The following is a 26,562-nucleotide window of genomic DNA, read 5'->3' as shown; positions in this document are numbered from 1 at the left end:
TTGTTCAATCAATAGGATTTGTCCCACTCTGGGACTGGGACACTCAACAAGACAGGGAACAGTTAACCGTTCTGGTCCAGGGACCCTTGGTCAGAACTGGGAGAGAAAACAAATGAATTTACAGCAGCAGAGAAGTTAAGGGAACCATTTAGTCTCATTTTATCAGAGACTAAATGAATGCATTTAGCAGTTAGGTTGAGATTATGCTTCTTTGTCTGTGCAATATGTTGCTAATAGGCTATGCTCAGCAGAGAAGGCCTGATATAGGCAAAGCAAAAGGTGTTATCTAAAGTTGGAGAATTTGGTTTTGAGTCCAGAGGATAATAATGTGCCCAGATGGAAAATTAGGATTCATTGCAACAGTACAGGAAGCCACATGCAGAACATATTCAGAGTGACATATTGAATAAAAATAGCAGGAGCAAGACCTTGAGGGCGGTAATCTCTGGATTACGCCCAGTGTCGCATACATGTACGAGAAATAGGAGGATGGGGTGAATGGATGGAGTGGTTGTATAGATGGTACAGGTTACAGGGATTCAGATTTTTGGATGATTGAATCTCTTCTGCGGCATAACTGACCTGTACAAGAGGACGGTCGCACCTGAACTGAATGGGACCCAATATCCTTGCAGGGACGTTCCCGAGTGCTACTTGGGAGGATTTAAACTAGTGTGGCAGGGTAGTGCGAACGAGAACAAATGGAAGGACTAATAGGAAGGAAGAGATTATAACCAGTAATTCTTAAAGGAATGCCAGACAAGTAGAGGTAAACATAGAAAATAGATGCAGGAGTAGGCCATTCGGCCCTACGAGCCAGCACCGCCATTCAATATGATCATGGCTGATCATCCAGAATCAGTACCCCGTTCTTGCTTTCTCCCATTATCCTTTGATTCCGTTAGCCCTAGAGCCACATCCAACTCCCTCTTGAATACATCCAGTGAATTGGCCTCCACTGCCTTCTTTGGCAGAACATTCCACAGATTCACAACTCTCTGGGTGAAAAGGTTTTTCCTCATCTTAGTCCTAAATGGCCTACCCCTTTTCTTAAACTGTGACCGCTGGTTCTGGACTCCCCCAACATCAAGAAAAAAATACCTGCATGTAGCCTGTCCAATTCCTTAATAATTTAATATGTTTCTATAAGATCCCCTCACATCCTTCTAAATTCCAGTGCATGTAAGCACAGTTGATCTATTCTTTCATCATATGTCGGTCCCGCCATCCTGGGAATTAACCTGGTGAACCTACGCTGCACTCCCTCAATAGCAAGAATGTCCTTCCTCAAATTAGGAGACCAAAACTGCACACAATACTCAAGGTGTAAAGGAATATGGTGAAACTGATGGGCTGAAGTATTTCAATCCAAGGATTATTGTAGGTTAAGCTGATGAACCTAGAGCTAGAATCAATGGTTGAAACTGATGTTGTGGCCATTGCGGAGACTTAGAGAAACAGTTTGTAGATAGATTATGGGAAGATGCAAATGCAACAGAGTTGTCGTAATGGGCAACTTAACATCCCCAATATTGACCGGGGCTTACTCAGTCCATAAGGGTTAGACAAGGCAGAATTTGTTGGGAGTTTCCTAAGAAGGTTTCCTGAAATAGCTGTACAGTCAAACTAAGGGATATAGACCAGGAAGACTGTAGAAAACTTGTGCTTTGGGAGGAATGTTTAAGACATGAGTCTTGTGTATAGCAGTTAGTGGTAAGCGTCTTGATCTGTGAAATGTTAAAATGTACAGACCTTTTGGTCTGACACATTCAGGCAGATCTTTTATCCATCTACATAATACCATTTGTCAGAGTTAAGTCCATATACGTCTGTCTCTCTTATTCAAGTGCTAGTCTAAATATCTCTTAAATTTAGTAGTTCTATCTGATTCCACCATCTCTTCTGACAGCAAGTTCCAGATATCAACCACTCTTTGTCGAAAAAGTGTTATTGTGATCATGACAGTCAACAGAATTTTGTGGTCAGTTTTGGTCACCCTGTTATTGGAAGGATGTTGTTAAACTCTAAAGGGTGCAGAAAAGATTTACAAAGATATTGCCAGGACTCAAGGGCCTGAGCTTAAGGAAGAGGTTGAGCCCGCTAGGACTTTATTCCTTGGAGTGCAGGAGGATGAGTGGGGGGGTTTTATAGAGGTGTACAAAATCATGAGAGGAATAGAGAGCAATGCACAGAGTCTTTTACCCAGAGTAGGGGAATTCTTCTTCTTCTTATCGAGTCCACACACAAGATTAGAAGTTGTTCAGCCAGAGCTGAACACACTTCTCGGCATCTGCACAATGGTGTCTGTCTTGCACTTCTTGTGCGTCTTGTGCGTGGTGGTGGAAAGATTGGTTGAAACAGGGCCGCGACGTGAACGCTCTTTCCTTGACCCCAGTAGGGAAATTGAGAACTAGAGATCGTACAGTAGGTTTAAGGTGAGGGGGGGAAAGATTTAATTGGAACCTGAGGGACAATTTATTTATGCAAAGGTTGGTAGGCGTATGGAACGAGCTGTCAGAGGAGGTAGTTGAGGTACTATCACAACATTTAAGAAGCATTTAGACAGGAACATAGATAGGATAGGTTTTGAAGGATATAGGCCAAATGCAGGCTGGTGGTTCTATTGTGGATGGTGCATGCTGGTCGGCATGGACCAGTTGTGCTGAAGTACCTGTTTCCATGCTGTTTGACTCAACAACCTCACTGGCAGTGTGATCCAGGCACATAAAACTCTGTGTTGAACATAAATGTCCTGGACATCTTCTTTAAACTTTGCACGTCTTGCCTTCAAGCTATGCCCTTGAATATATGACATTTCCACCAGGTGAAAAAGATTCTGAATCTCTACCCTATCGATGTCTCTCATAATTTTATATACTTGTATCACGTCAAGCCTCAGCCTCTGACGTTTCAGGGAAAACATTCCATCTTTTCCAACCTCTCCTCATAGCTAATACACTCCAATCCATTCCTGGTAAGCCTCTACTGCATCTTCCACAAAGCCTCCATAGCCTTCCAACAGTGTATCAATCAGAACTGCACACATTACAGAGATGGTGATCGTAATTCTGTAAGTTTCAAGGTAGTTATGTAAAGGGATAAAGATGGTCTACAAGCTAAGCTCCTAAATGAGATGATTTCAATAGCACAAGACCTGCTGAAAGTAGATTGGGAACATCTGCTTGCAGGTAGAACAGCATCTAAAATTTGAGATGATTATATAAGGGGGACGGTGACGTTTCGGGGTCATCGTGTTCGCGTACGTGTGAAAGGTAAGGATGGCAAGAATAAGGCGCCGTGGATGATAAGAGACATTGAGGAATTTATGTAGAAAAGAAAGGACAAGACATGTATAGGTAACTGAAAATAGCAGAATCTCTTGAGCATTATAGTAGAGTACTTAATAAAGAAATAAGGGCAAAAAAGGAGACAATTGGCAGACAAGATTAAAAGTAATCTCAAGGTATTGTATAATGTTGTATTGTATATATTGTTGGGACCAAAAGGTAAATGAGTGAAAACGAGTAACATAGAAAAATAGGTGCAGGAGTAGGCCATTCGGCCTTTCGAGCCAGCACCGCCATTCAATATGATCATGGCTGATCATCGAAAATCAGTACTCCATTCCTGCTTTTTCCCCATATCCCTTGATTCCTTTAGCCCTAAGAGCTAAATCTAACTCTTGAAAACATCGAGTGAATTAGCCTCCACTGCCTTCTGTGGCAGAGAATTCCACAGATTCACAACTCTCTGGGTGAAGAAGTTTTTTCTCATCTCAGTCCTAAATGGTCTTCTGCTTATTCTTAAACTGGGACCCCCTGGTTCTGGACTCCCCCAACATCAGGAACGTTTTTCCTGCATCTAGCCTCTCCAATCCTTTAAGAATTGTATATGTTCTCATCCTTCTAAATTGCAATGAATACAAGCCCAGTCGACCCATTCTTTCATCATATGTCAGTCCCGCTATCCCTGGAATTAACCTGGTGAACCTATGCTGCACTCTCTCAATAGCAAGAATGTCCTTCCTCAAATTAGGAGACCAAAATTACACACAATACTCCAGGTGTGGTCTCACCAGGGTCCTATACAACTGCTAAACTTCTAAACTCAAATCCTCTCAATATGACGGCCAACATGCCATTAGCTTTCTTCACTGCCTACCTGCCTGAGTAGGTCCCTTTTGGGTCCAGAGGAGCAAATTGTTTGAAGCCAAAGGATATGGGTGCAGGCATATGAATACTTCTCATCTGCATTCACAGAGACTAAAAATGGAGAGTTCAGGGAGAGGAGTGATGATATACTCCTGAATATGAGGAGGCATTAGATGTTTTAGAGTGCATCAAGTTGGCAAAGTTCCTTAGGCCCAATCAGCTGTATTCCATGCTCCTATCAAAGACAAGGGAGGAGATTGCTGGACCTCTAAGATAGATTTTTTAATTTCCTCTAGACAACGGTGTGAGGTGTCGAATAACTGGAGGACAGTAAATGTTTTTACCTATTCAGACAACTCTGACTTTAAATCCTTCTGTATCTTCTCAAAGACAGTGACATGAAGTGAATGTAATATTGCAGCATCCACTTCTGTGGTTGCATTATTGAAAATGTTCTAATTTAAATGCTCGAGCAATAATAGTTTAGCTAGTGTTTTATAAAGAAGCAATTTGACCTCCTTGTTTTTATGTTTTTCTGCTGCACTCATGAAGCCCTGGATATCATTTGTTTAAATGCATTCTTAATCTGTTCTGTTTCCATCAAAGAATGGATGGGGCATTTTGTTCTGTGCACGAGTTGGGGGCCGAAGGGCCTATTTCCATGCCTTATGACTCAGTGACTCTAATTATGCAGGTTTCTCTCTACCTACCTCTTTATTAGAATTGTGCCAATTAATCTATGGTTATTGTTAAAATTATATACTTGACATTTTCCTATGATGAATTTAAAGCAATTTGGGCATCAGCTACATGTCAGTTTCCAGGTTTGACAAAGTGCCAAGAATCTTAAAATTGCTCATTGAAAATATTTAAACTTAAAAGATTGAGTATTAAGTTCAGGCAATTTTTTAGATTTATACCCGAGCATGATTCAGTATTTCTATGCACTTCCATGTAAAGTCATCATATAATTGTAAGTGAATATTTGTTACACTAGATGAGATCTAATTAACAATGGAAATCTTAGAAATCATTTAGGTTACAATAAAAATAAATATGCAGCTTTGGTGATTGCTTTGATATCTTTTTTCCCCGCAATCATGCTGGCTTGGGGTCATCTAGACATTGCCCATTGTTGTATGCTTGATCCTTCCGATTTCTGAAGTTTAGCCAGGTTCCTTTTGAAATTGCTGAAAATTGTTCATTGTAGAGGCACCAAACGAGGTGAACAAATGGGTTACTAAAGTTCAGGCATAAAAGGTTTGTTATACATGCACGTTGGTCCTCTAACATAAAGTTGTTGTTGCTGCTGCGAGGCTGTTGCCTCGTGGGCTCGAGCTGAGCCCCTGCTGAGGTGGAAGGATACTCGCCCCTAGAGAGAAGAGAGCTGGTCAGCTCGAAGTCAGAGAGAGAGAAGAGAGTTGTCCCAGGGTTCGTTATATATCCCAGGACACACCCCTGTTCCCCGTGACAACTCCTCCCTGCCATTGTCCAGTCACGTGACCGACTGCTGAGGGTTCATGTACTTAGTGGCCCAACCTCCGGGTGCAGCCACAGGATCCCCCCCCCCCCAAGAACCAGAGGTAGGAAAACGAGCAGGCCGACTAAACGCGGCAGCCTGACTCGTAAACTAACAGGCAGACCGTGAGGGCAGACGTCGAAAAGGGATGGAGCGCGCTCCCCTTCTACCGGAAGGTGCGCAAGCATGATCGAGGGCGGCTCCTGTTGTGGGTCGGGGGCACCCCAGCTGTGGGTCGGGACGGTGGGGCCCGCGGGCGCAGTCAACGCTCCGGCTGTGGGCCATCCCGAGGTATGGCGAGGGGTGCAAGGAGACCACCATAAAAACCGCAGGGACGGACGAGGTATAGACCAGTCACGTTGACCAGCAGGGGATGGTGACCTGAGAAAGACGGCAGCAACAATGCAAATACAACAACAAGAAACTAATAGTAATATTAAGCTAGGTGATTACACTATACAATGGGGGAAAAAAAACTAGTGAGCACACTGCAAAGATACATCAAAGTCCAAAGTGGTCAGATGCCGAGGAGTTCTATGGTTCGAATTGACCAAATAAATGTACTCTGAGAAGAAGCTGTGCTTGACACTGGAAATTGTAGTGACGCCAAACGACCAGAGGTGGCGCTGTTGTCGGCGGACGGGCTGCAGAGTCGCCACTCGACCAGAGGTGGCGCTGTTGACGGCGGTCAGCAGGTCGATCGTCGCTTCTGGCCAGACGCGGTGGCCATTTTGCAGTCGGGGCGGCAGCCATGTGGCAGTAGGCCCCAGCGCCCATTTTACAGGCGATTCAAGATGTGTGCAGGGCGGCCGGCATTGACAGGCCTTGCCCCACCGCTGCCGGTAGGGACTCCACCCACCATCGCCGATGCCGTCGGAGACTGGCCGCACCCTCGGTGGAGGCTGGAAGCTGCCGAGGAATCCGTCGCGGGACCGCAGACTCACGACTGGCCGAGGCTCCACCCCGCTGCTGGGCCGGACGGGCAGCCAGCGCCCAGGGATCTTCGGGGTCCGCGCCGGTGAGGACGTCTTTCGGCAGCCGCACCAGGTAGGCCCGCTCTATCGGGACGCTAGACCTTGAACAGCGGCTGACGGGGTAATTGGCGGGCCTGCTCTTTCCCCGCTCCCGGGGCCGTCGGGCGGGCATCGGTGATGCTGGGGTCGTGGAGCTGCTACACTTGCAGCTCCAGATGGCGCTGGCTTAACAGCTGCGGCTCACCTGCAGTCCGTCTGGTTTTTTTCTTTCTTTTTGTTCCTTGTCATGTTTTAGTTAATTTTGTTTTATTAAGTTGTGTATGTGTGTGGGTGGGGTTGGAGAAACATGTTTTGGTCTCTTCCTTCGGGGGATGCGACTTTTTCTTCGGTCGTATTCCCCGTCCCCGTCTTCGTCTGCGCCGAGGCCTAATGGCGGAGCTGGCGGCATCGGAGCTGGAGCAGCGGCAGCAGCAGCGGAGACCCGACTCGGCCCTGGAGCTGTGGCAGCGGCAGCAGCAGTGGCAGCGGAGTCCCGACTCGGCCCCGAAGCTGTGGCGGAGACAGCGGAGACCCGACTCGGCCCCGAAGCTGTGGTGGAGGCGGCGGAGACCCGACTCGGCCCCGAAGCTGTGGCGGAGGCAGCGGCAGCGGAGACCCGACTCGGCCTCGGAGCTGTGGCGGAGGCAGCGGTAGCAGAGACCCAACTCTGCCTCGGAGCTGTGGCGAAGGCAGCGGTGGCGGAGACCCGACTCGGCCTCGGATCTGTGGCGGAGGCAGCGGCAGCGGAGACCCGACTCGGCCCCGAAGCTGTGGCGGCTGCAGCGACCACCCGCGGAGTTTGAACCGTCGCCTCGGCGCAGAGGGAGAACAAAGAGGGAAGAGACAGAGACTTTAAGATTTTGCCTTCCACCACAGTGAGGAGGTGTTTGGTGAACTCACTGTGGTGGATGTTAAATTTGTGTTGATTGTGTGTTTTTGTCATTTTTTAAATTATATGTATGACTGCAGGGAAACAAAATATCGTTCAGACCGAAAGGTCTGAATGACAATAAACGAATCTAATCTAATCTAAAAAATCTGCAGCAGATGGTGGGGGAGTGGAGGCAGTCGTGGCCTCTCAGCCCCAGTGGGCAGCTCTGGGCGGGTCATGCGGGAGAGAAAGCAAGGGCCGAGGCTACAGCGCTGTTGTCTGCTGCGGTGGGCCCGGAATGCGGGCGGGCGACCCAAGCGGCCTGCGATCGGCTAGACCAGGCATAGGTGGGAGTTGAGCGGCCCGACCGTGTCGGTGGGTGCCCAAAGGCACGTTAGTGGCGGGAGGCAAGTAGCTGACCGCGGTGGCGGGGCTCAAGGCTGTGTCCGGGTGCAGCACAGAGTTGACGGCTGCATTCATAACGGCTATTACCTTAGAGCTGGCTGCAGACATCAGGTCACTATGGCTGATAGCCGGCTGCGTGCTCCGGGAAATCCAAAATCTCAGTTTTGGAACGTCTGGGTCACCAATGTAGAGGCACCAAACGTGGTGAACAAATGGGTTACTTTATTCAGGCATAATAGGTTTGTTATACATGCATGTTGGTCCTCTAACATAAAGCTGTTATTGCTGCTGCAAGGCTGTTGCCTCATGGGCTCGAGCTGAGCCCTTGCTGAGGTGGAAGGATACTCATCCCTAGAGAGAAGAAAGCTGGTCAGCTCGAAGTCAGAGAGAGAGAAGAGAGTTGTCTCAGGGTTCGATATATATCCCAGGACACACCCCAGTACACTGTGACAACTCCTCCCTGCCATTGCCCAGTCACGTGACCAACTGCTGAGGGTTCGTGTAGCTAGTGGCCCAACCACCGGGTGCCGCCACATCATACAGATAACCATCAATTGCCATTGGACTTTAAAAAAAGCATATAACAGGCACAGGGAACTAATGAGGGGAGGCCAGTCAAGAGCAAAAAATGTGAAGAATGCTCTTCCACTGTAACACCGGTCACCTGGCCAGGCTCATTTCCCAACACAGGACCCAGTATGTTCCCTTCTTGGGTTGGACTATCCGCATGCTGTTTCATGAAACCCTCTTGGATACATCTCACGCATTCTGCCATAACTAAGCATTTAGCACTGAACATGTCCCAGACAAAGTTGGGGAAGGTAGAGTCTCCCACTAAGACTTCTTTCTGTAATCTGTCTACATACAGTGCTCACCATAATGTTAGGGCCAAAGACCTATCATTTATTTATTTGCCTCTGTACTCCACAATTTGAGATTTGTAATAGAAAAAAATCACATGTGGTTAAAGTGCAGATTGTCATCTATATCTATATAATATTAAAACTCTGTGGCTGCTGGCTGGCTGTGTTTCTGCCTGACTTGTGGTTGCCAGCCTGTGGGTGCCAGCCTTTGATTCGTTGCTACGCCAACTCCAGACCCACAAACGCCCAGATTGTTTCCATTTCGGTAGAGATTTCACTTTTCATTCCAAGTATCCACTCCTGATTAAATTTTGTCGTGTTTGTGTACACATTTTTAATAAAATCCTTCTCCCCCCCCAATTCACTCATTGTGTCGCCTCCTGCTGGCCAGCGACCATAACGGCTGCTGGCGCCCGCATCTCGCCTCAAAGACGCCATTTAAAAACAGCCGCACTGATGAGTTCTGAACGGCTTGAGTTGGAGGACCACGTCTCCCGTGGGGGCTACGGGTAGGGAACGGCTGCGTTGGGGTCTGCACTTGGTCTAGTACTTTAATAAAAGCCATTTTTATACATTTTGGTTTCACCATGCAGAAATTATACATAGTTCTTAAAAAGGAACTGCAGATGCTGGAAAATCGAAGGTACGCAAAAATGCTGGAGAAACTTAGCGGGTGCAGCAGCATCTATGACTGAAGACTGAAGAAGGGTTTCGGCCCGAAACTTTGTCTATTTCCTTCGCTCCATGGATGCTGCTGCACCCGCTGAGTTTCTCCAGCATTTTTGTGTACCTTTTATACATAGTTCCCCCATTTCAGGGCATCATAATGTTTGGGACACATGGCTTCACAGGCGTTTGTAATTGCTCAGGTGTGTTTAATTGCTTCCTTAATGCCGGTATAAGAGAGCTCTCAGCACCTTGTCTTTCCTCCAGTCTTTCCATCACCTTTGGAAACTTTTATTGCCGTTTATCAACATGAGGAGCAAAGTTTAGGGCTGCTAACATTGGGTGAGAGTTGTGAGTGAGAAATTGCGAGAGACGAAGCCCGAGGGAGCGTAGCGACCGAGGGGAGTGGGACGGTGTGGGAGTGGGGTGTCCCCCCTCCCATTGATACGGAGCCTTTGCATTTTTTAGCTTGAAATTGTGCAATCTGGTGCATACTATAGCGAGTCTTTTAACTTACACTTGAATGCAATATTTATGCTTTAAATTAGATTAGCTTTAATTAAGGTTAGGCTAAATTTCATTCCTAATTACATTCCACAGTAGAGCCAGGCTCTGATCAACAGGTGCAGCACATGAATAATCTTAGTGTATTCATGCATGGAAATCAGATTATAAATAGTCAGTGAGGTAAACAAACATAATAGTTGAGTGGCAAATGACAATAGTGCGACTTTCCCAATATTTAACTGAAGGAAATAATGGGTTATCAGGTTGTGACAGACAGCTTGACCTCTTGCATGTCATTTTAATAGTACACTTATCCCATCCCCCTGGATATTCCGGATTAATAAATTAAGGTTTTGTCAACTAATTACAAATGAGGCTAATTACAAATCAATAACATTAGCCAACTCCGAAACGAAGCGCTGAGCATTGGGATCCAGACATCACGGACAACTGGCCCCATTCCCCGCTCACATCTGGCAGTGCTCTCCATCAGGACCAGTGCTGTGGAGCGTTTTTGAAAGTGGGGGGGGCTGAGCGATCACTGATCACCGGCCTTTGGGATATCCGGTGAGGGAGTTGGGGGAGCGTGTGGGAGGGGGGTTCCCATGGTAGGGCCTTTTTGAAATTTGGTATTAAAATCATGTTTTAGTGCATTGTCGAAGTATGATTTTAATGTTTTTTGTTTGAAGTATTTTTAAGAGGTAACTTTTTACGGGTAATGTTTTCCACACAAAGGGTGGTGGGTGTATGGAAAAAGCTGCCAGAGGAGGTAGTTGAGGCAGGGACTATCCCAACATTCGAGAAACCGTTAGACTGATACCGGATAGGACAGGTTTGGAGAGATATGGACCAAAAGCAGGCAGTGTAGCTGGGACATGTTGGCAGGTGTGGGCAAGTTGGGCCGAAGGGCCTGTTTTCACACTGTATCACTCTATGACTACATTATACCTCCACCATGCATGAATGCTTCATAAATCAAGTGGTCGAGTTTTATTGCCATATACTCAAGCATAGAAACATAGAAAATAGGCACAGGAATAGGCCATTCGGCCCTTTGAGCCAGCACTGCCATTCAATATGATCATGGCTGTTCATCTAAAATCAGTACCTCTTTCCTGTTTTTCCCCATATCCCTTGATTTCGCTAGCCCCAACTCTCTCTTGAAAACATCCAGTGAATTGGAGTCCACTGCCTTCTGTGGCAGAAAATTCCACAGATTCACAACTTTCTGGGTGAAGAAAGTTTGTCGTCATCTCAGTCCTAAGTGGCCTACCCCTTATTCTTGAACTGTGTGACCCCTGGTTCTGAACTTCCCCAACATCGGGAACATTTTTCCTGCAGTTACAGTAAGTGAAAATCTAGCAGGCAAGCAGGATGTTTTACTCCAACCACCCCCACTATCTTCCACCGCTTCTACCCAGTGCTTGGTACCTACTTCCAGCAGCCACTGGTTGTCCTCCAGGATGCACCAAGCCACAGCCTGGTCCATGCCGGTCACCAGGGCGAATTCTGCACAGAGACTCTCACGGCAGCGGCGCAACGTTTCCGACGAACGCCCGGGACGCTTGCACTGAGAATGCTCCATGGCCGGAGCTGCAGCGAGCGACTCGCACGCCCCGCAAACACTCGCCAGCCCCGGTTCCCCATCCACATCTGCGGGACGACAGATGGCACAATGGGCTAAGTGTTCGGCTGGCGACTGGAAGGTAGCCGGTTCGAATCCCGCTTGGAGTGCATACTGTCGTTGTGTCCTTGGGCAAGACACTTCACCCACCTTTGCCTGTGTGTGAATGTGTGTGAGTGATTGGTGGTGGTCGGAGGGGCCGTAGGCGCAGATTAGCAGCCACGCTTCCGTCAGTCTGCCCCAGGGCAGCTGTGGCTACAGAAGTAGCTCACCACCACCGAGTGTGACTGAGGAGTGTATGAATAATGCGATGTAAAGCGCCTTGAGTATTCTAGAAAGGCGCTATTTAAATCCCATCCATCATCATCACATCTGCCCCGCCGCTCCATCCCTCCCTCCGCCCCGGCTCTCCAACACCCGCGGCCAATGCAGTTGATATTAGTTTTGAAATTCTCGTTGATCACAGAATTTCTCTCGACAGAGCGTGAGAAATTTGTGATCCGTGTGAGAGCGTAAGAATTTGGCGAAATGCGTGATCTCACGCTCAATGCGTGAGAGTTGGCAGCTCTGAAAGTTGTGCCAATGAAAGTCAAAGAAGCCATTATGAGACAAGAATAAAACTGTTAAGAGACATTAGCCAAGCCTTAGGCTTACCAAAATCAACTCTTCAGAACATCATTAAGAAAGTTCGTTCACATTTATTGTCACATGCACCAATTGGTACAGTGAAATTTGAGGTACCATACAGCCATACGAATAAAAATAACACAATACACAATAGAATTTAACATAATCATCCAATACAGTAGAATCAACATTTATCACTGTGATGAAAGGCAATAAAGTTCAGTCAATCTTCCTCCTTTTGTTCACCCGTGGTCGGGGCATAGAACTCTCCGCTGTTGCCACTACGGACGACCCGATGTACAGACCCTCTTGCCGGGATGATCGAAACTCTGACGTCGGGACGGATCGGAACACACTGCGGCTTGGAGTTCCCGATTCGGCCGCTTCCTACCAGAGACCACGGCTTCCGATGTTAAAATCCATCAATCCTAGTGGATGGAGCTCTAAAACTGCCGATTCATCGGCAAAAGATCCCAGGCTCCGCGATGTTAAAGTCAGCGCGACACCCGCGGCTAGAAGCTCCGCAGACCACAGTTCCAAAACGCAGCCCCCGCGATCGGAGCGCCAACACTGGCGATCCTCGACAAGGATCCCAGGCTCCGCGATGGTAATTCCGCACTGCGCCTGTCGCTGAAACTCTGGGCTGGTCTCCGGTCGGAAAGGCCACACTAATCCAGTTGGTAGGCGAGGGGTGCGTAGTTGCGACACGGAAAATAGACGCATCACCGTCCAGGTAAGTGACTGAAAAAAGGTTTCCCTTTATTCCCCCCCCCACCACCACCCACATAAGACATAATAAGAAACATTAAAACATACATTTAAACGCACGAAAAATAAAAAAAGGCGAAAGGACTGACGAGCTGCTGGTGAGGCAGCCACTGTGGTGGCGCCACCCAATGGAGAAGAAAGTGAGCACCGATGAGCTTACTAATCGCAAAGTGACTGGCAGGCCTAGGAACACCTCCGCAGCTGATGACAAGAATTCTCTCTATAATAAAGCAAAAAACCCTTGAACTTTTCCACATTTTGTCACGTTACAACCACAAACGTAAATGTATTTTATTGGGATTTTATGTGATAGACCAACACAAAGTGGTGCATAATTGTGAAGTGGAAGGAAAATGATACATGGTTTTTAAATTCATTTACAAATAAAAAACTGAAAAGTGTGGCATGCAAAAGTATTCAGCCCCCCTGAGTCACTACTTTGTAGAACCACCTTTCGCTGCAATTACAGCTGCAAGTCTGTTGGGGTATGTCTCTACCAGCTTTGCACATCTAGAGACTGAAATTTTTGCCCATTTTTCTTTGCAAAATAGCTCAAGCTCAGTCAGATTGGATGGAGAGCGTCTGTGAACAGCAATTTTCAAGTCTTGCCAGAGATTCTCAATTGGATTTAGGTCTGGACTTTGATTGGGCCATTCTAACACATGAATATGCTTTGATCTAAACCATTCCATTGTAGCTCTGGCTGTATGTTTAGGGTCGTTGTCCTGCTGGAAGGGGAACCTCCGCCCCAGTCTCAAGTCTTTTGCAGACTCTTAACAGGTTTTCTTCCAAGATTGCCCTGTATTTGGCTCCATCCATCTCCCCATCAACTCTGACCAGCTTCCCTGTCCCTGCTGAAGAAAAGCATCCCCACAGCATGATGCTACCACCACCATGTTTCACAGTGGGGATGGTGTGTTCAGGGTGATGTGCAGTGTTAGTTTTCCGCCACACATAGCGTTTTGCATTTAGGCCAAAAACTTCAATTTTGGTCTCATCTGACCAGAGCACCTTCCTCCACATGTTTGCTGTGTCCCCCACATGGCTTGTGGCAAACTGCAAACGGGACTTCTTATGGCTTTTTTTCAACAATGGCTTTCTTCTTGCCATTCTTCCATAAAGGCCCGATTTGTGGAGTGCACGACTAATAGTTGTCCTGTGGACAGATTCTCCCACCTGAGCTGTGGATCTCTGCAGCTCCTCCAGAGTTACCATGGGCCACTTGGCTGCTTCTCCGATCAATGCTCTCCTTGCCCGGCCTGTCAGTTTAGGTGGACGGCCATGTCTTGGTAGGTTTGCAGTTGTGCCATACTTTTTCCATTTTCGGTTGATGGATAGAACAGTGCTCCGTGAGATGTTCAAAGCTTGGGATATTTTTTTATAACCTAACCCTGCTTTAAACTTCTCCACAACTTTATCCCTGACCTGTCTGGTGTGTTCCTTGGGCTTCATGATGCTGTTTGTTCACTAATGTTCTCTAACAAACTTCTGAGGCCTTCACAGAACAGCTGTATTTATACTGAGATTAGATTACACACAAGTGGACTCTATTTACTAATTAGGTGACTTCTGAAGGCAATTGGTTGCATTGGATTTTATTTAGGGGTATCAGAGTAAAGGGGGCTGAATACTTTTGCACGCCACACTTTTCAGTTTTTTATTTGTAAAAAAATTTGAAAACCATGTATCATTTTCCTTCCACTTCACAATTATGCGCCACTTTGTGTTGGTCTATCACATAAAATCCCAATAAAATACATTTACGTTTGTGGTTGTAACGTGACAAAATGTGGAAAAGTTCAAGGGGTATGAATACTTTTGCAAGCCACTGTACAACTGCTGATGGTAGCATTATGAATTCTGAAGTGCATAGACACATCCTAACTGCTCAAGTTCAAACAAATGCCTCAAACACATTGGCTGGCGGTTCATTCTACAGCAAACCAATGAACGCAAACATACTGCTAAAGCAACAAATGAGTTTTTGAAAGCTAAAAAATGGTCCATTCTTCAGTGGCCAAGTCAATCACCCGATTTGAACTGAATTGAGCATGCCTTATATGCTGAGGAGAAAACTGAAGGGGACTACCTGGTCGGAGAGGCAGCATCCCTCCGAGCAGCTTCTTTGCCCCATCCTCGCGGCCTACCATCGAGAATGGAGCGGCGTTTCCTGTCGGGACCGGCTGGGACTACAGCTTCGGTGGCGGCGCAGCGCTGGGACACCATCGTGGAGCGGGTGATGCCTTGCCGGGTCGCGGTGCGGTAAGCTCCGGAGCGCTGTGGCCGCCGACTCCCAACAATGCGGAGCTGAGGCTGCGGGTGTCCGGCCGCGGGCGGCGCTGGATTCGGAGCACCGCGGAGCCTGGGATCGAGTTCGCCGGGGTCGGAGTTCCAGCCAGCGCGGCCTGAAGACTACGAGTGCCCCGGTCTCCGGGGAGGAGGCAGCCGTCCCAGACTTTCCAAGCCGCTGAGGAATGTTTCACCTGACGCCGGAGTTCCATCTTCACGGCAAGAGGGCCCTGAAAATTATCGGACTGGCTGCAATGCCACAAATGGGCCCCGACCTTGGGTGTTTCACAGAGGAAGAGAACTTTCTGGTGCCTTTCCCCACAGTGGACATTTTTGATTCTGCTGTGGGGGGACGTTTGTGTTGAACTCTATAATGTGTTATGTCCATTTAAAATATATATTTTTTAACCTTTTTCTATGGTTTGTATGGAAACTTATTATTTATTTTATGTAAAGCACTTTGGTGTCCATGCGAGTTGACTTAAAACGTGCTATATAAATAATACTTACTTACTTACTTACTTACTTACTTACTTACTTACTTACTTACTTACTAGCCCCCAAAACAAGCATAAGCTAAAGATGGCTGCAATACAGGCCTGGCAGAGCATCACCAGAGAAGACACCCAGCAACTGGTGATGTCCATGAATCGCAGACTTCAAACAGTCATTGCATGCAAAGGATATGCAATAAAATACTAAACATGACTACTTTCATTTGCATGACATTGCTGTGTTCCAAACATTATGTTGCCTTGAAATGTGAGGACTATGTATAAACACTGCTGTAATTTCTACATGGTGAAACCAAAATGTGTAAAAATGGACTTTATTAAAATCTGACAATGTGCACTTTAACCACATGTGTTTTTTTTCTCTTATAATTCTCAAATTGCGAAGTACAGTGGCAAATAAATAAATGACGGGTCTTTGTCCCAAACATTATGGAGGACACTGTATGTTCATCTTTCTCCTGCTTGCCTATGGGAGCCTTTAGTACAATTCCTATCTTATTTCTAAGCTCCACCCGTATCGCCTCAGCAAACAAACCCTCCAGTATGTCCTTTTTTTGACAGCCTCCCTGATTAGCACTGCAACTCCACCTCTTTTTCTGAAGCCTGTGGGAAGGCATTTAAAAAGGAAATCAGGAATTCACAGTGGGCTTATGCCAAGTCACTGGCCAATAGGATTAATTATAAGTATATTAGGGGCAAAAGAAAAAACGGAAAAAGTAATGTCCGGAGACAAACTGTGTTTAGAACCTGAAGATCTAAGTGAATTTCAAAAATAATATTTTTCATTGGTATTCACAAAGGATACAGACTTTGAATTTGGTGAAATTGAAGGTGGAATATTAGTGCAGTTCTCCAAAAATTGAGAGGTGTAACTCAATGCCTTTGCAGGCTTGAAGGTTGGTAAATATGCAGGACTGGGTGTAATTCTTTTCCCAGGCTGCAACAGAAGAAATTGCAGGGGGTCTGAATGAGATTTTTAAATCTTTGCTAGAAGCATGTGAGATACCAGAGGACAGCACATTCCATTCCCTCTTTTCAAGAAGGCTGCAAATAACTGTAGACCTGTGAACCTAAGATCAATATTTTGCTTGGGGCAACTTACAACCCAGCGGTATGAATATTGATTTCTCTAACTTCAAGTAACCATTGCATTCCTTCTATCTCCGTCCCTCCCCCACCCTAGTTGTCGAACTAGTTTCACTGTTATCCTGTTGAGTTTCATTGTCTGTATAATTCATTATCACCAAGCCCACAGACAACAATGGACCATTGTGGGCTCCATGTTTCCTTGATCATTGTTACTTTTTTGCATATCTCTCATTCATTTGTTCTATATCTCTCAATATCACCATTTATATCTCTCATTTCCCTTTCCCCTGAGTCTGAAGAAGGGTCTCAACCGAAACGTCACATTTTCATTTTCTCCAGAGATGCTGCCTGACCCTCTGAGTTACTGCAGCTTTTTGCACCTACCTTCGGGTTAAACCAGCATCTGCAGTTCCTTCCTACACATCAATCTGGGGAAGTCACTGGAAAAAATTCTGAGGGTAGAATAAATTATCATTTGGAAAGGCAATATTTAATCATTCAACTTTAAATTTAAAGTTAATGACCTATTTGAAATAGTAGAAGCACATGAATATTTCATAGTACAGTCCACGGTGACTACAACAAAATCCAGTAATGTTAAAGGCCAATGTGTTTGGCACCTCTGAAGGACTGGCCACCTACACACTTTCCTCCATGCATATCCCATGCATGTAACTGTCTTGTACGGAGTTTGTACGTTCTTCCCGTGACCACGTGGGTTTTCTCCGGATGCACCTGTTTCCCCCCCATGCCCCAAAGATGTACAGGTTTCTAAGTTTATAGGCTTTCGTTTAAAATGGTAAATATTCCCTGGGTGCTAGTGTATGGGGATCGTTGGTCAGCGCAGATTCGATGGGCTACAGAGCCTGTTTCTGCATTGTATCTCCAAACTAAACTGGAGCGTGCAAAAGAGAACATGAGTTGTCTGGATTGAACCCAGTCCAATGGGGAAAGAGGAAACCAGTAGTCAGGATCCATGGAGGCCGCATTTTGGGATTGCACATCAGATTGGGGTGTCAGTTAGATTCAGAGTAAGAGTTAGATTGGGTGGTAGATAAAAGGTAGAGAAACTCAGCGGGTGCAGCAGCATCTATGGAGCGAAGGAAATAGGCAATGTTTCGGGCCGAAACCCTTCTTCAGACTGAGATTGGGACCTTGGTCGTCTGTTCAGTGTACCGGCTGAGAATTGACATTGAGATCAGCTTGAAGCTGGGGATTGGAGCAGTGGGTCAGAACTATATCTGGGGAGTCATGGGGTATGTGACATAATTGGACTAGTTTAGTTTTAGTTTCATGGCTGCCTGAAGAACTAGAGGTGAGTAAAGAAACCTACTCAAGTTAAATTCATACATGAAGGGAATATCCGTGTTGCTATTAAAACATGATTGTGCTGAGAATGCCAATCAATCGAAGATCTCTAAAACAATATGAGCTAATTTCTTGAGCAAGAATGGAGGAAATTATAGGATTTGTGGAAAATTATGCTATTCTGATGATGATACCTCATCGCTAACACTGTTTATGTTCACTGCTGAAAATAACTGCTTTTCATTTGCCCAGCTGAGGAGAAGAGAAACAGCACCATTACCAGTTTTAAAGCCATTTATTTGTAAAAATCTGTTCTGATAAGATTGTGTTGAATTTTGAGAATTATTTTTGAACAGGCTGTGTAAAATCAGTTAATGCAAGAAATGGACTGAAGCAATATTTAGCAATTCCACATTTTCGTTGGTTCAGTAAACATCAGTGAAATTCCTTTGCAGCCTTTGCTATAGGGTGTTCCTCATTGAAATTAAATATTTTCTATAAATTGAGTTCACACACACATCTCCAATAAACTTTATAAAGTGCTCTATCACAACTGTTTTATATGTTTTCCATTGTTCTTTCATTGTGTGACTGGCTTGTACAGCATGTACTTGATTGTTATTTTGTCACATTTTTGTTAGGACAGGAACAGGAGCAGAACCAATTTGCAAAGGCTGTTGGATGGTTTTCAAGTTCTGACCTATTGGCTGCAATAGTTGAAACTATGTCTGAATTACAAGATGTTATCATGAAAGCACGTAAGTAGAGAAAACAGTTTACTTTGAGGAATAATTGGAAGAAGGACATTCTTGCTATTGAGGGAGTACAGCGTAGGTTCACGTTGTTAATTTCCAGGATGGCGGGACTGTCATATGAAAGAATTTAGAAGGATGTGAGGGGATTGTATAGAAAGGTATAAAATTATTGGGATTGGACACGCTAGGTGCAGAAAACATGTTCCCGATGTTGGGGGAAGTCCAGAACCAGGGGCCACAGTTTAAGAATAATCGATAGGCTATTTAGAACTGAGATGAGGAAAACCATTTTCACCCAGAGAGTTGTGAAATTGTGGAGTTCTCTGCCTCAGAAGGCAGTGGAAGCCAATTCACTAGATGCATTCAAAAGAGAGTTAGATAGAGCTCTTTGGGCTAGCGGAATCAAGGGATATGGGGAGAAGGCAGGAACGGGGTACTGATTGTGGATGATCAGCCATGATCACAGTGAATGGTGGTGCTGGCTCAAATGGCAAACTCCTGCGCCTATTGTCTATGTATCTTGAAAAAGGGTCTCGACCCGAAACGTCACCTATTCCTTCACTCCATAGATGCTGCCTCACCCGCTGAGCTTCTCCAGCATTTTTGTCTACCGTATGTCCTATGAAATATTTTATTGCATTTATTGTATTGCAATTAAGTAGTGTATTTAATATAAAAGCCATACTACTTTTTGCATGTTCAGATAATTTATGCTCAGCAAAGAATGCTGTCATGCATTGTGAGCTTTATTGTAGAACAAAATCGGAAACCTTGGTGATGAATATTTAACAAAGTGAAAACATGTTTTGCTGCTAAAATAAAAATGGCAGAGAATGCTGGAAACACTCAGCAGGTCAGAGAGCATCAGTGGAAAGTGAAATAAACCTAGCGTTTAGGGTCAAAGATCCTTCAACAAAACTGATTGTTTCTAGTACTTTCTGTCTCTATTTCAAATTTCTAGCACTTAAGGTTTTTGATTTTCATTTTATCATCTTGTTTAGAGGCACAAAGTGGAAACAGGTCTGTACACTACAGGTCCACCACTGATTTTCTGGCACAGTTAGTACCAGAGGCTTGCCGTGTTATCTGTTTTGCCAGACCAACTCAGTTCATGGCCTTGGGAGGCCGGGATACCGGCCCACAAAGTCAGTCGCGGATATCGTCTATGGGAAGTGCCGTACCATCAGTTGCCGGAAAACCTGTGGTGGACCTGTAGTTCTATGTTAAATCTCTTTCACATCCTCCACACTAGAGGCAATTTATCAAAGCCAATTAACCTACAAACCTGTACTTCGTTGGAATGTGGAAGGAAAATGGAACACCCGGAGAAAATATACACGGTCACAGGGAAAACAGGCAAACTCCACACAGACAGCATCCCTAGTCAGGATCAAACCCGGGTCTGGCACTGTAAGGCAGTAGCTCTATCGCTCTATCGTTGCACCACTGTGCCACTCTTACTTTATATAATCTTACTTATATAGTTATATAATCATGGAGTCATAAAATACAGAAATAGATCATTTGACCCACTTAGTTCATTCCGATGATCAACGCACATTTGCACTTATCACACTTTACGCACATTCTATCAGGCATCTACTTTCTCAGGACAATTTATTCAAGTGGTCATCTGAGACTGTCGGCGAATTAACTTCCAGTACTCTCTCAGGCAGTGTACTCCAGATATTTGCACTCTCTGGATGAAAAGGTTGCCCCTCTAATTCTCTTACCTCTTATCCTAAATTTATACCCTCTAGTTTTATTTACCACTAAAAGGTTTTCTGCCGTCTACCTATCTATACTGCTCATGATTTCATACACAATCTTGCCCCCTCTTAATCTCCTCTGCTCCACAAAAAAACAGATATTCTCCCTCTGGTCTCACCTCATAACTGAAACACTCCTCCCCAGGCAATATCCTGTTGAATCTCCCCTGCACCTTTTCCAGCAGTATCATATCTTTACTGGAGAAAATACTGCACACGGTACTGCAGCTGAGATCTGACCAATGTTTTTGTCGAATTCAGGCATGCATCCTGTTCTTGTATTCAAGGCCTCAATTAATGATGTCCAATATTCCATATGTCTTTTTAAACGTTACCTATCTGCGCTGATACCGTCAAGAAAAAAATTGGACTTGGACACCAATGTCTCTCTGTTTTTCAACAGTCCCCAAAACACTGCCATTTATGGTGTGTGCCCGAGTCTCATAGGTACCCCCAAAATGCAGTCCACCAGAGCCTTCACGCTCTTGCGGTTGCCAAGCACTTTAACTCCCCTCGCCCATTCCCATACTGACCTTTCTGTCCTGGGCTTCTTCCATTGTCATAGTGAGGCAAAACGTAAATTGGATGAACAGCACCTCATATTTCACGGGCATCTGTATGAATATTGATTTCTCTAACTTCAAGTAACCCTTGCTTTCCATCTCTCTCTGTTCCTCCCCATCCTACTGTAATTCTTCTACTAGTTTCACTGTCCTTCTGATTAATTTTACTGTTTGTATGCCTCGTCACCTTCCCCTCATCCAGCAATGAGCCACACACTGTACATTTCCCTAACCATCGTCTACTTTGATCTGTTCTTTTCACACTTTACATGCTCTTTGTACCCTTCCATATCTCGTTTCCCTCGCCCCTGACTCAGTCTGAAGGAGAATCTCGACCCGAAACGTCACCTATTCCTTCTCTCCAGAGATGTTGCCCGTCCCGCTGAGTTACCCCAGCATTTTGTGTCTATGGTGTAAACCAACATCTGCAGTTCCTTCCTACAAAAATATTTTGATCCAGCTGTAGTAAAATCATCGACCAGTAGGTGTGAGCTAGTGTATCACAAATACCTGACTATTTTCTATGATTGTGTACTCTGCTGGAAATCACCATTACATTCAATGAAATAAAACTACTGCTGTTTCTCTGTATATGTAAATGAAGACAATAGAGAGTGAGATTAAGAAGACATTCTAAAATGCAGTTTAAATGTTACTATCTCTCCTGGGATATATCACGATCTCCATCATACATTATAGACTTACCCCAACTTTTGAAAATACCTAAAAGTACCATTTCAGATCAGTGCAGTGAAAACCTCTTCATTTTCTTGCTAATATTTAAATAATTAGAATAGCATTGGTCTTTACAGGTGTAAATTTTGAAAGTAACATTCAAACAAATCATTATGGTGAACTGGATAAGGAGTTGCTAATTAGCACAACATATATTTACTTTTATTTATTTAAAATGTTATGTGGCCTTAATATCATGGTCATGGCCATGACAAGAATCATGACATTTTACCAATTGTATAATTGTGATTAATCAATATACGTGATAACACTGTTTCACGTATTAATTACGTGATTGGCAAATATACGTAGTCATTTCACAACTTGTATAACACAAAGCAGTCTTTCTTTGATTTTATTCTACACTGCTTTTCAGCAGAAAATATTTTTCTAGGCTTCCTTAGTGCTGTGGAATGTACAAGGCTTCATTCAATCATCTTTGTATTTTGATGTTTGGCAGCAACAGATTTGGATTAGGCTTTTTAATGTATATCATTTCACTCCTACCATTGGGAGGAAGGTATAAAAGGTGTGAAAAATGTGAAGGAATAGCTTCTTCCCAACAACCATCAGACTAATGAACACTGAATTCCAACTAAACTTCAAACTAGGACCTGTCTTGATTGCACTATAGCGACTTTGGTCATTGTTTTATTTTGTGCTATGGTGTTTTTTTGTATTTATTGAACTTTTTTTGTTGATTATGTTATCTATTGGATATGGAGCGGGTGGATGCTCCATTGGTGTCCTGGATCACCAACTACCTGACTGGACGACCATAATATGTCAGGCTACGGAACTGCGTCTCGGACATGGTAGTGAGCAACACAGGGGCCCCCAGGAGATGGTCCTCTCTCCATTCCTGTTCACCACCTGCACCTCGGACTTAAGATATAACTCGAACTCCTGCCACCTGCAGAAGTTTTCAGATGACTCATCAATTGTGGGCTGCATCGGTGACGGGAGTGAAGCTGAATACAGAGATGTAGTCAACGACTTTGTTGAGTGGTGTGGGCTGAATCACCTGCAGCTCAACACCGACAAGACTAAGGAGTTAATGGTGGACTTTAGGAGGAGAGGAAAACCCCTGTCTCTATCAATGGTGTGGATGTGCAGTTTACCAGGGAGTACAAATACCTTGGAATGTACCTGGACAGTAAACTGGACTGGTCTAGGCCCTATACAAGAAGGGACAAAGCCGGCTGTACTTGTGAGAAGGCTCCGCTCCTTCAACGTCTGCAGCAAAATGCTGCAGATGTTCTACCAATCGGTGGTAGCCAGTGCCATCTTTTTCGCTGCCGTATGCTGGGGCAGCAGGGCGAAGGCCGTGGATGCCAATAGGATCAACAAACTCATCAGGAAGGCTGGCTCCGTCCTGGGGGCAGAATTGGATTCATTGAAGGTGGTCTTGGAGGGGAGGATGCTCCTCAAACTGCGGAGTTCCTGGACAATACAGCTTACCCCCTCCATGACATACTGGTCAACCCGAGGAGTACCTTCAGCAACAGACTGGTTCCATTGAGATGCAGGAGATACTTCTTCCCTGTGACTATCAAACTGTACAACTCACCCTTCTATCGTGGGGTAGACTGAGATTGACTCCCCTCCACCGTCCACACCCCCCCCCCCCCCCAATCTTTGCACATATCCAATCCTTTCCCCTCGTCACTTTAATTTCATTTATTATGTGTTTTATGACTGTCGGCAGATCAATGTCCCTCCTGGGATAAATATATTTCTATCGTATCGTATTGAGTATTGTGTTTACAAACCTGTTGTACTGCTGAAAGTAAGGACTTCATTGTTTAATTGTTCTGTTTTGGTACATATGAGAATCAAACACTCTTGGCTCTTGATATCTAAAAAGGGGGGAAGACATTTCTTTCAAATTAAAACCACTTAGAAATCCAGGTTATATAGGATATGTGAACAAGTGATAATTTTATTTATCTCTATAAATATATTTATTAATATGAATTAGTCAAAACTAGCATAGAGCAGAACACATTTATTGTGGTGAGGCCATAAACCTTATGAGAAAGATAATTGCCGACCTCCACCAGGGAAAGAAGTAATTGCTCTAAGTAGTAAAATTTTAATTGCAGCAGAGTGAAAAGATAAATTACAGCTTAACTCCAGATGTGATATCAGAGGTTGTGAGATTCAATATGGTTATAAAGTTCCATGTGAAATAGAATATTTATATTTTTCCCCACAAATAGATTGGATTATCTGACTATCAGAGTGGATATTTTAATAATATAATCACATAAAAGAACAGTCACTTGGAAGGTTATTTTTCTATTTCTCTTTTTTTTTAGACCCAAATCACCTTCTTTCAAACTGGTCAATGGAAAATGCAGCCAAGAGTTCTTTTTCAAAATTCATGGACAGATTAAGTGTGGAAATGGAAAATGTCTCGGTCTGGTGTGACAAACTCACAGGATGTGGACGTAAAAAATCATTAGTACAAATACTGGGCTGTGGACTATACAAAGTCAATGCAAGAGCAGGAAAAGAAGGATGCCAAGTCACCATGCCTATAAAGGTAACAATGAAAATGTAGTCTTTCTTGATTAACACTTTTACCAACTCAAATCAATTTGAGTTTCCCAATTTTCTGGTATTAGACTGAAGAACACGTTGAAGTTTTTCCTTAATATGAACAAGTGAGTTAACTTACAAAATAACTGAGGTAGTTGTTCTTACCTCTGTTAATGTCAGTAACACAGTGGTGCCACAGTTAGTGCTGCTACCTTACAATTCCAGCATCTCAGGTTTGATCTTGACCTCTGGTGTTGTCTCTGTGGAAGTCCACAAGGCCTCCCCGTGACCTCACGACTTTCCCACGAGTGCTCTGCTTTCCTTGCACGTACCAAAGACAAGCTGTTCGTTCAATTAGTAATTGTAAATTACCTCAATCTAGATTAGTGGAAAAATAATAAAAGGGGAGTTGATGGACATTCTGTTTTTTAGATGCTTTTTGACAAACTGATTGGTGAGGATGAGTTAAATAGGATTTTGTTATGCTGTTATCTGGGCATCCAGAAACATACCATGCAGCCATGTCCTTCAGGACTCAGGCAGTACTGCCAGTAGTGGTATTATATCTGAAGAAGGGTCTCGAACCGAAACGTCATCCATTCCTTCTCTCCAGAGATGCTGCCTGTCCCACTGAGTTACTCCAGCATTTTGTGTCTACCAGTGGCATTATAAAGTTGTTCTGATTATATTAATAATTTGTCTTACAGATTGCTGATAAGGAAATTCCACTTAAAAGGGTGGCAAATTGGCCATCTATGTCTACTGAGGTTTGGTTTGGTTTATGCTGACCAGCGAAAACCCCGAACACTAACACTATCCAACACGCCAGGGACAATTTATAATTCTACCAAGCCAATTAGCCTACAAACCTGTAATCTTTGATGTGCGGTAGGAAACCGGAGATCCCAGAGAAAACGCACGCAGATCAGGGGGAGAATATATAAACTTCATATAGACAGCACCCGTAGTCAGGATCAAAACCAGGTATCTGGCACAGTAGGGCAGCAACTCTACCACTGCGCCACCATGCTGCCCCTTGTAATGTAAATAGTATGTATAGTATAGTTTATATAAACATATAATAAATAGTGATTTACTATAATTCCCATTGCCCCACAGAATTATTAAAGTGTGGAATTTAAAGCATGTCCTATTTGTTCTAATTGATATGGTGATATCCATTGCAAAACAAATAACTTCACTTTGCAGTACAAACCCTATTATGCTAATAGTACAATTTAAGTAGAAAGTTGAATTTTATTAATTCAAAAGTTTTTGTTTGTTAAAGTAAGTTAGCTCATCACAGAAGGATTGTTATTATAAATGTAGAATGGAAGTTACATTTGTTTCTTCCTTGCCAGCAATGCGTGGAAGTATTGAAGAAGCAGATCCTTGAGTTTACCCAGAGGTTGCATGCAGCAGAAATAGAACGGCGTTCATTGCGTTTGGAACTCACACAACTCAAAAATTACGTGAGTGACTTGAAAAGAGAAACGGGCAAAGCTCAGATCCTTCAACAACAGCTGACTGACCTCAAACAGTCTCTCAAGGTGCACATTTTCTCACTTTATGCACCATTGGCTTTTCTTTATCTTTCAATGTTAAATGAAAACGTGCTTTTTTTCTGGGCATTCTGGACTCAAAACAATTTACATGACATAAAAATGTATTTTGAATAGCATGAAGCTCATTAACAAATAATGTTACCCCACTCATTGGCACTAACAGATCTACAGTTCTTTTAGAAACATAGAAATTAGGTGCAGGAGTAGGCCATTCGGCCCTTCGAGCCTGCACCGCCATTCAATATGATCATGGCTGATCATCCAACTCAGTATCCCGTACCTGCCTTCTCTCCATACCCTCTGATCCCCTTAGCCACAAGGGCCACATCTAACTCCCTCTTAAATATAGCCAATGAACTGGCCTCGACTACCCTCTGTGGCAGAGAGTTCCAGAGATTCACCACTCTCTGTGTGCA

General features: G+C 44.4%; 1 protein-coding gene across 8 annotated transcripts in view; it reads left to right on the top strand.

Annotated features, from left to right (window-relative positions):
• The window catches only part of ccdc171 (coiled-coil domain containing 171), a 244,842-nt gene that overhangs the window by 102,785 nt on the left and 115,495 nt on the right, over window positions 1–26,562 (top strand). For 4 of the 8 annotated variants that reach the window (XM_033018269.1, XM_033018274.1, XM_033018270.1 and 1 more), the window contains 3 exons: window positions 18,857–18,973; window positions 24,359–24,585; window positions 25,943–26,131. In XM_033018269.1, the coding sequence (XP_032874160.1) occupies window positions 18,857–18,973; window positions 24,359–24,585; window positions 25,943–26,131 (533 nt within the window). The remainder of the gene's footprint in view (window positions 1–18,856; window positions 18,974–24,358; window positions 24,586–25,942; window positions 26,132–26,562) is intronic. The other 4 variants (XM_033018276.1, XM_033018271.1, XM_033018273.1 and 1 more) reach the window with 3 other exon arrangements.

This window comes from Amblyraja radiata, chromosome 3, assembly GCF_010909765.2.
Source record: "Amblyraja radiata isolate CabotCenter1 chromosome 3, sAmbRad1.1.pri, whole genome shotgun sequence".
Classification (NCBI taxonomy): Eukaryota; Metazoa; Chordata; class Chondrichthyes; order Rajiformes; family Rajidae; genus Amblyraja; species Amblyraja radiata.
Note: the sequence above shows the minus strand (reverse complement) of the source record. Positions and strands in the feature narration are given on the sequence as shown.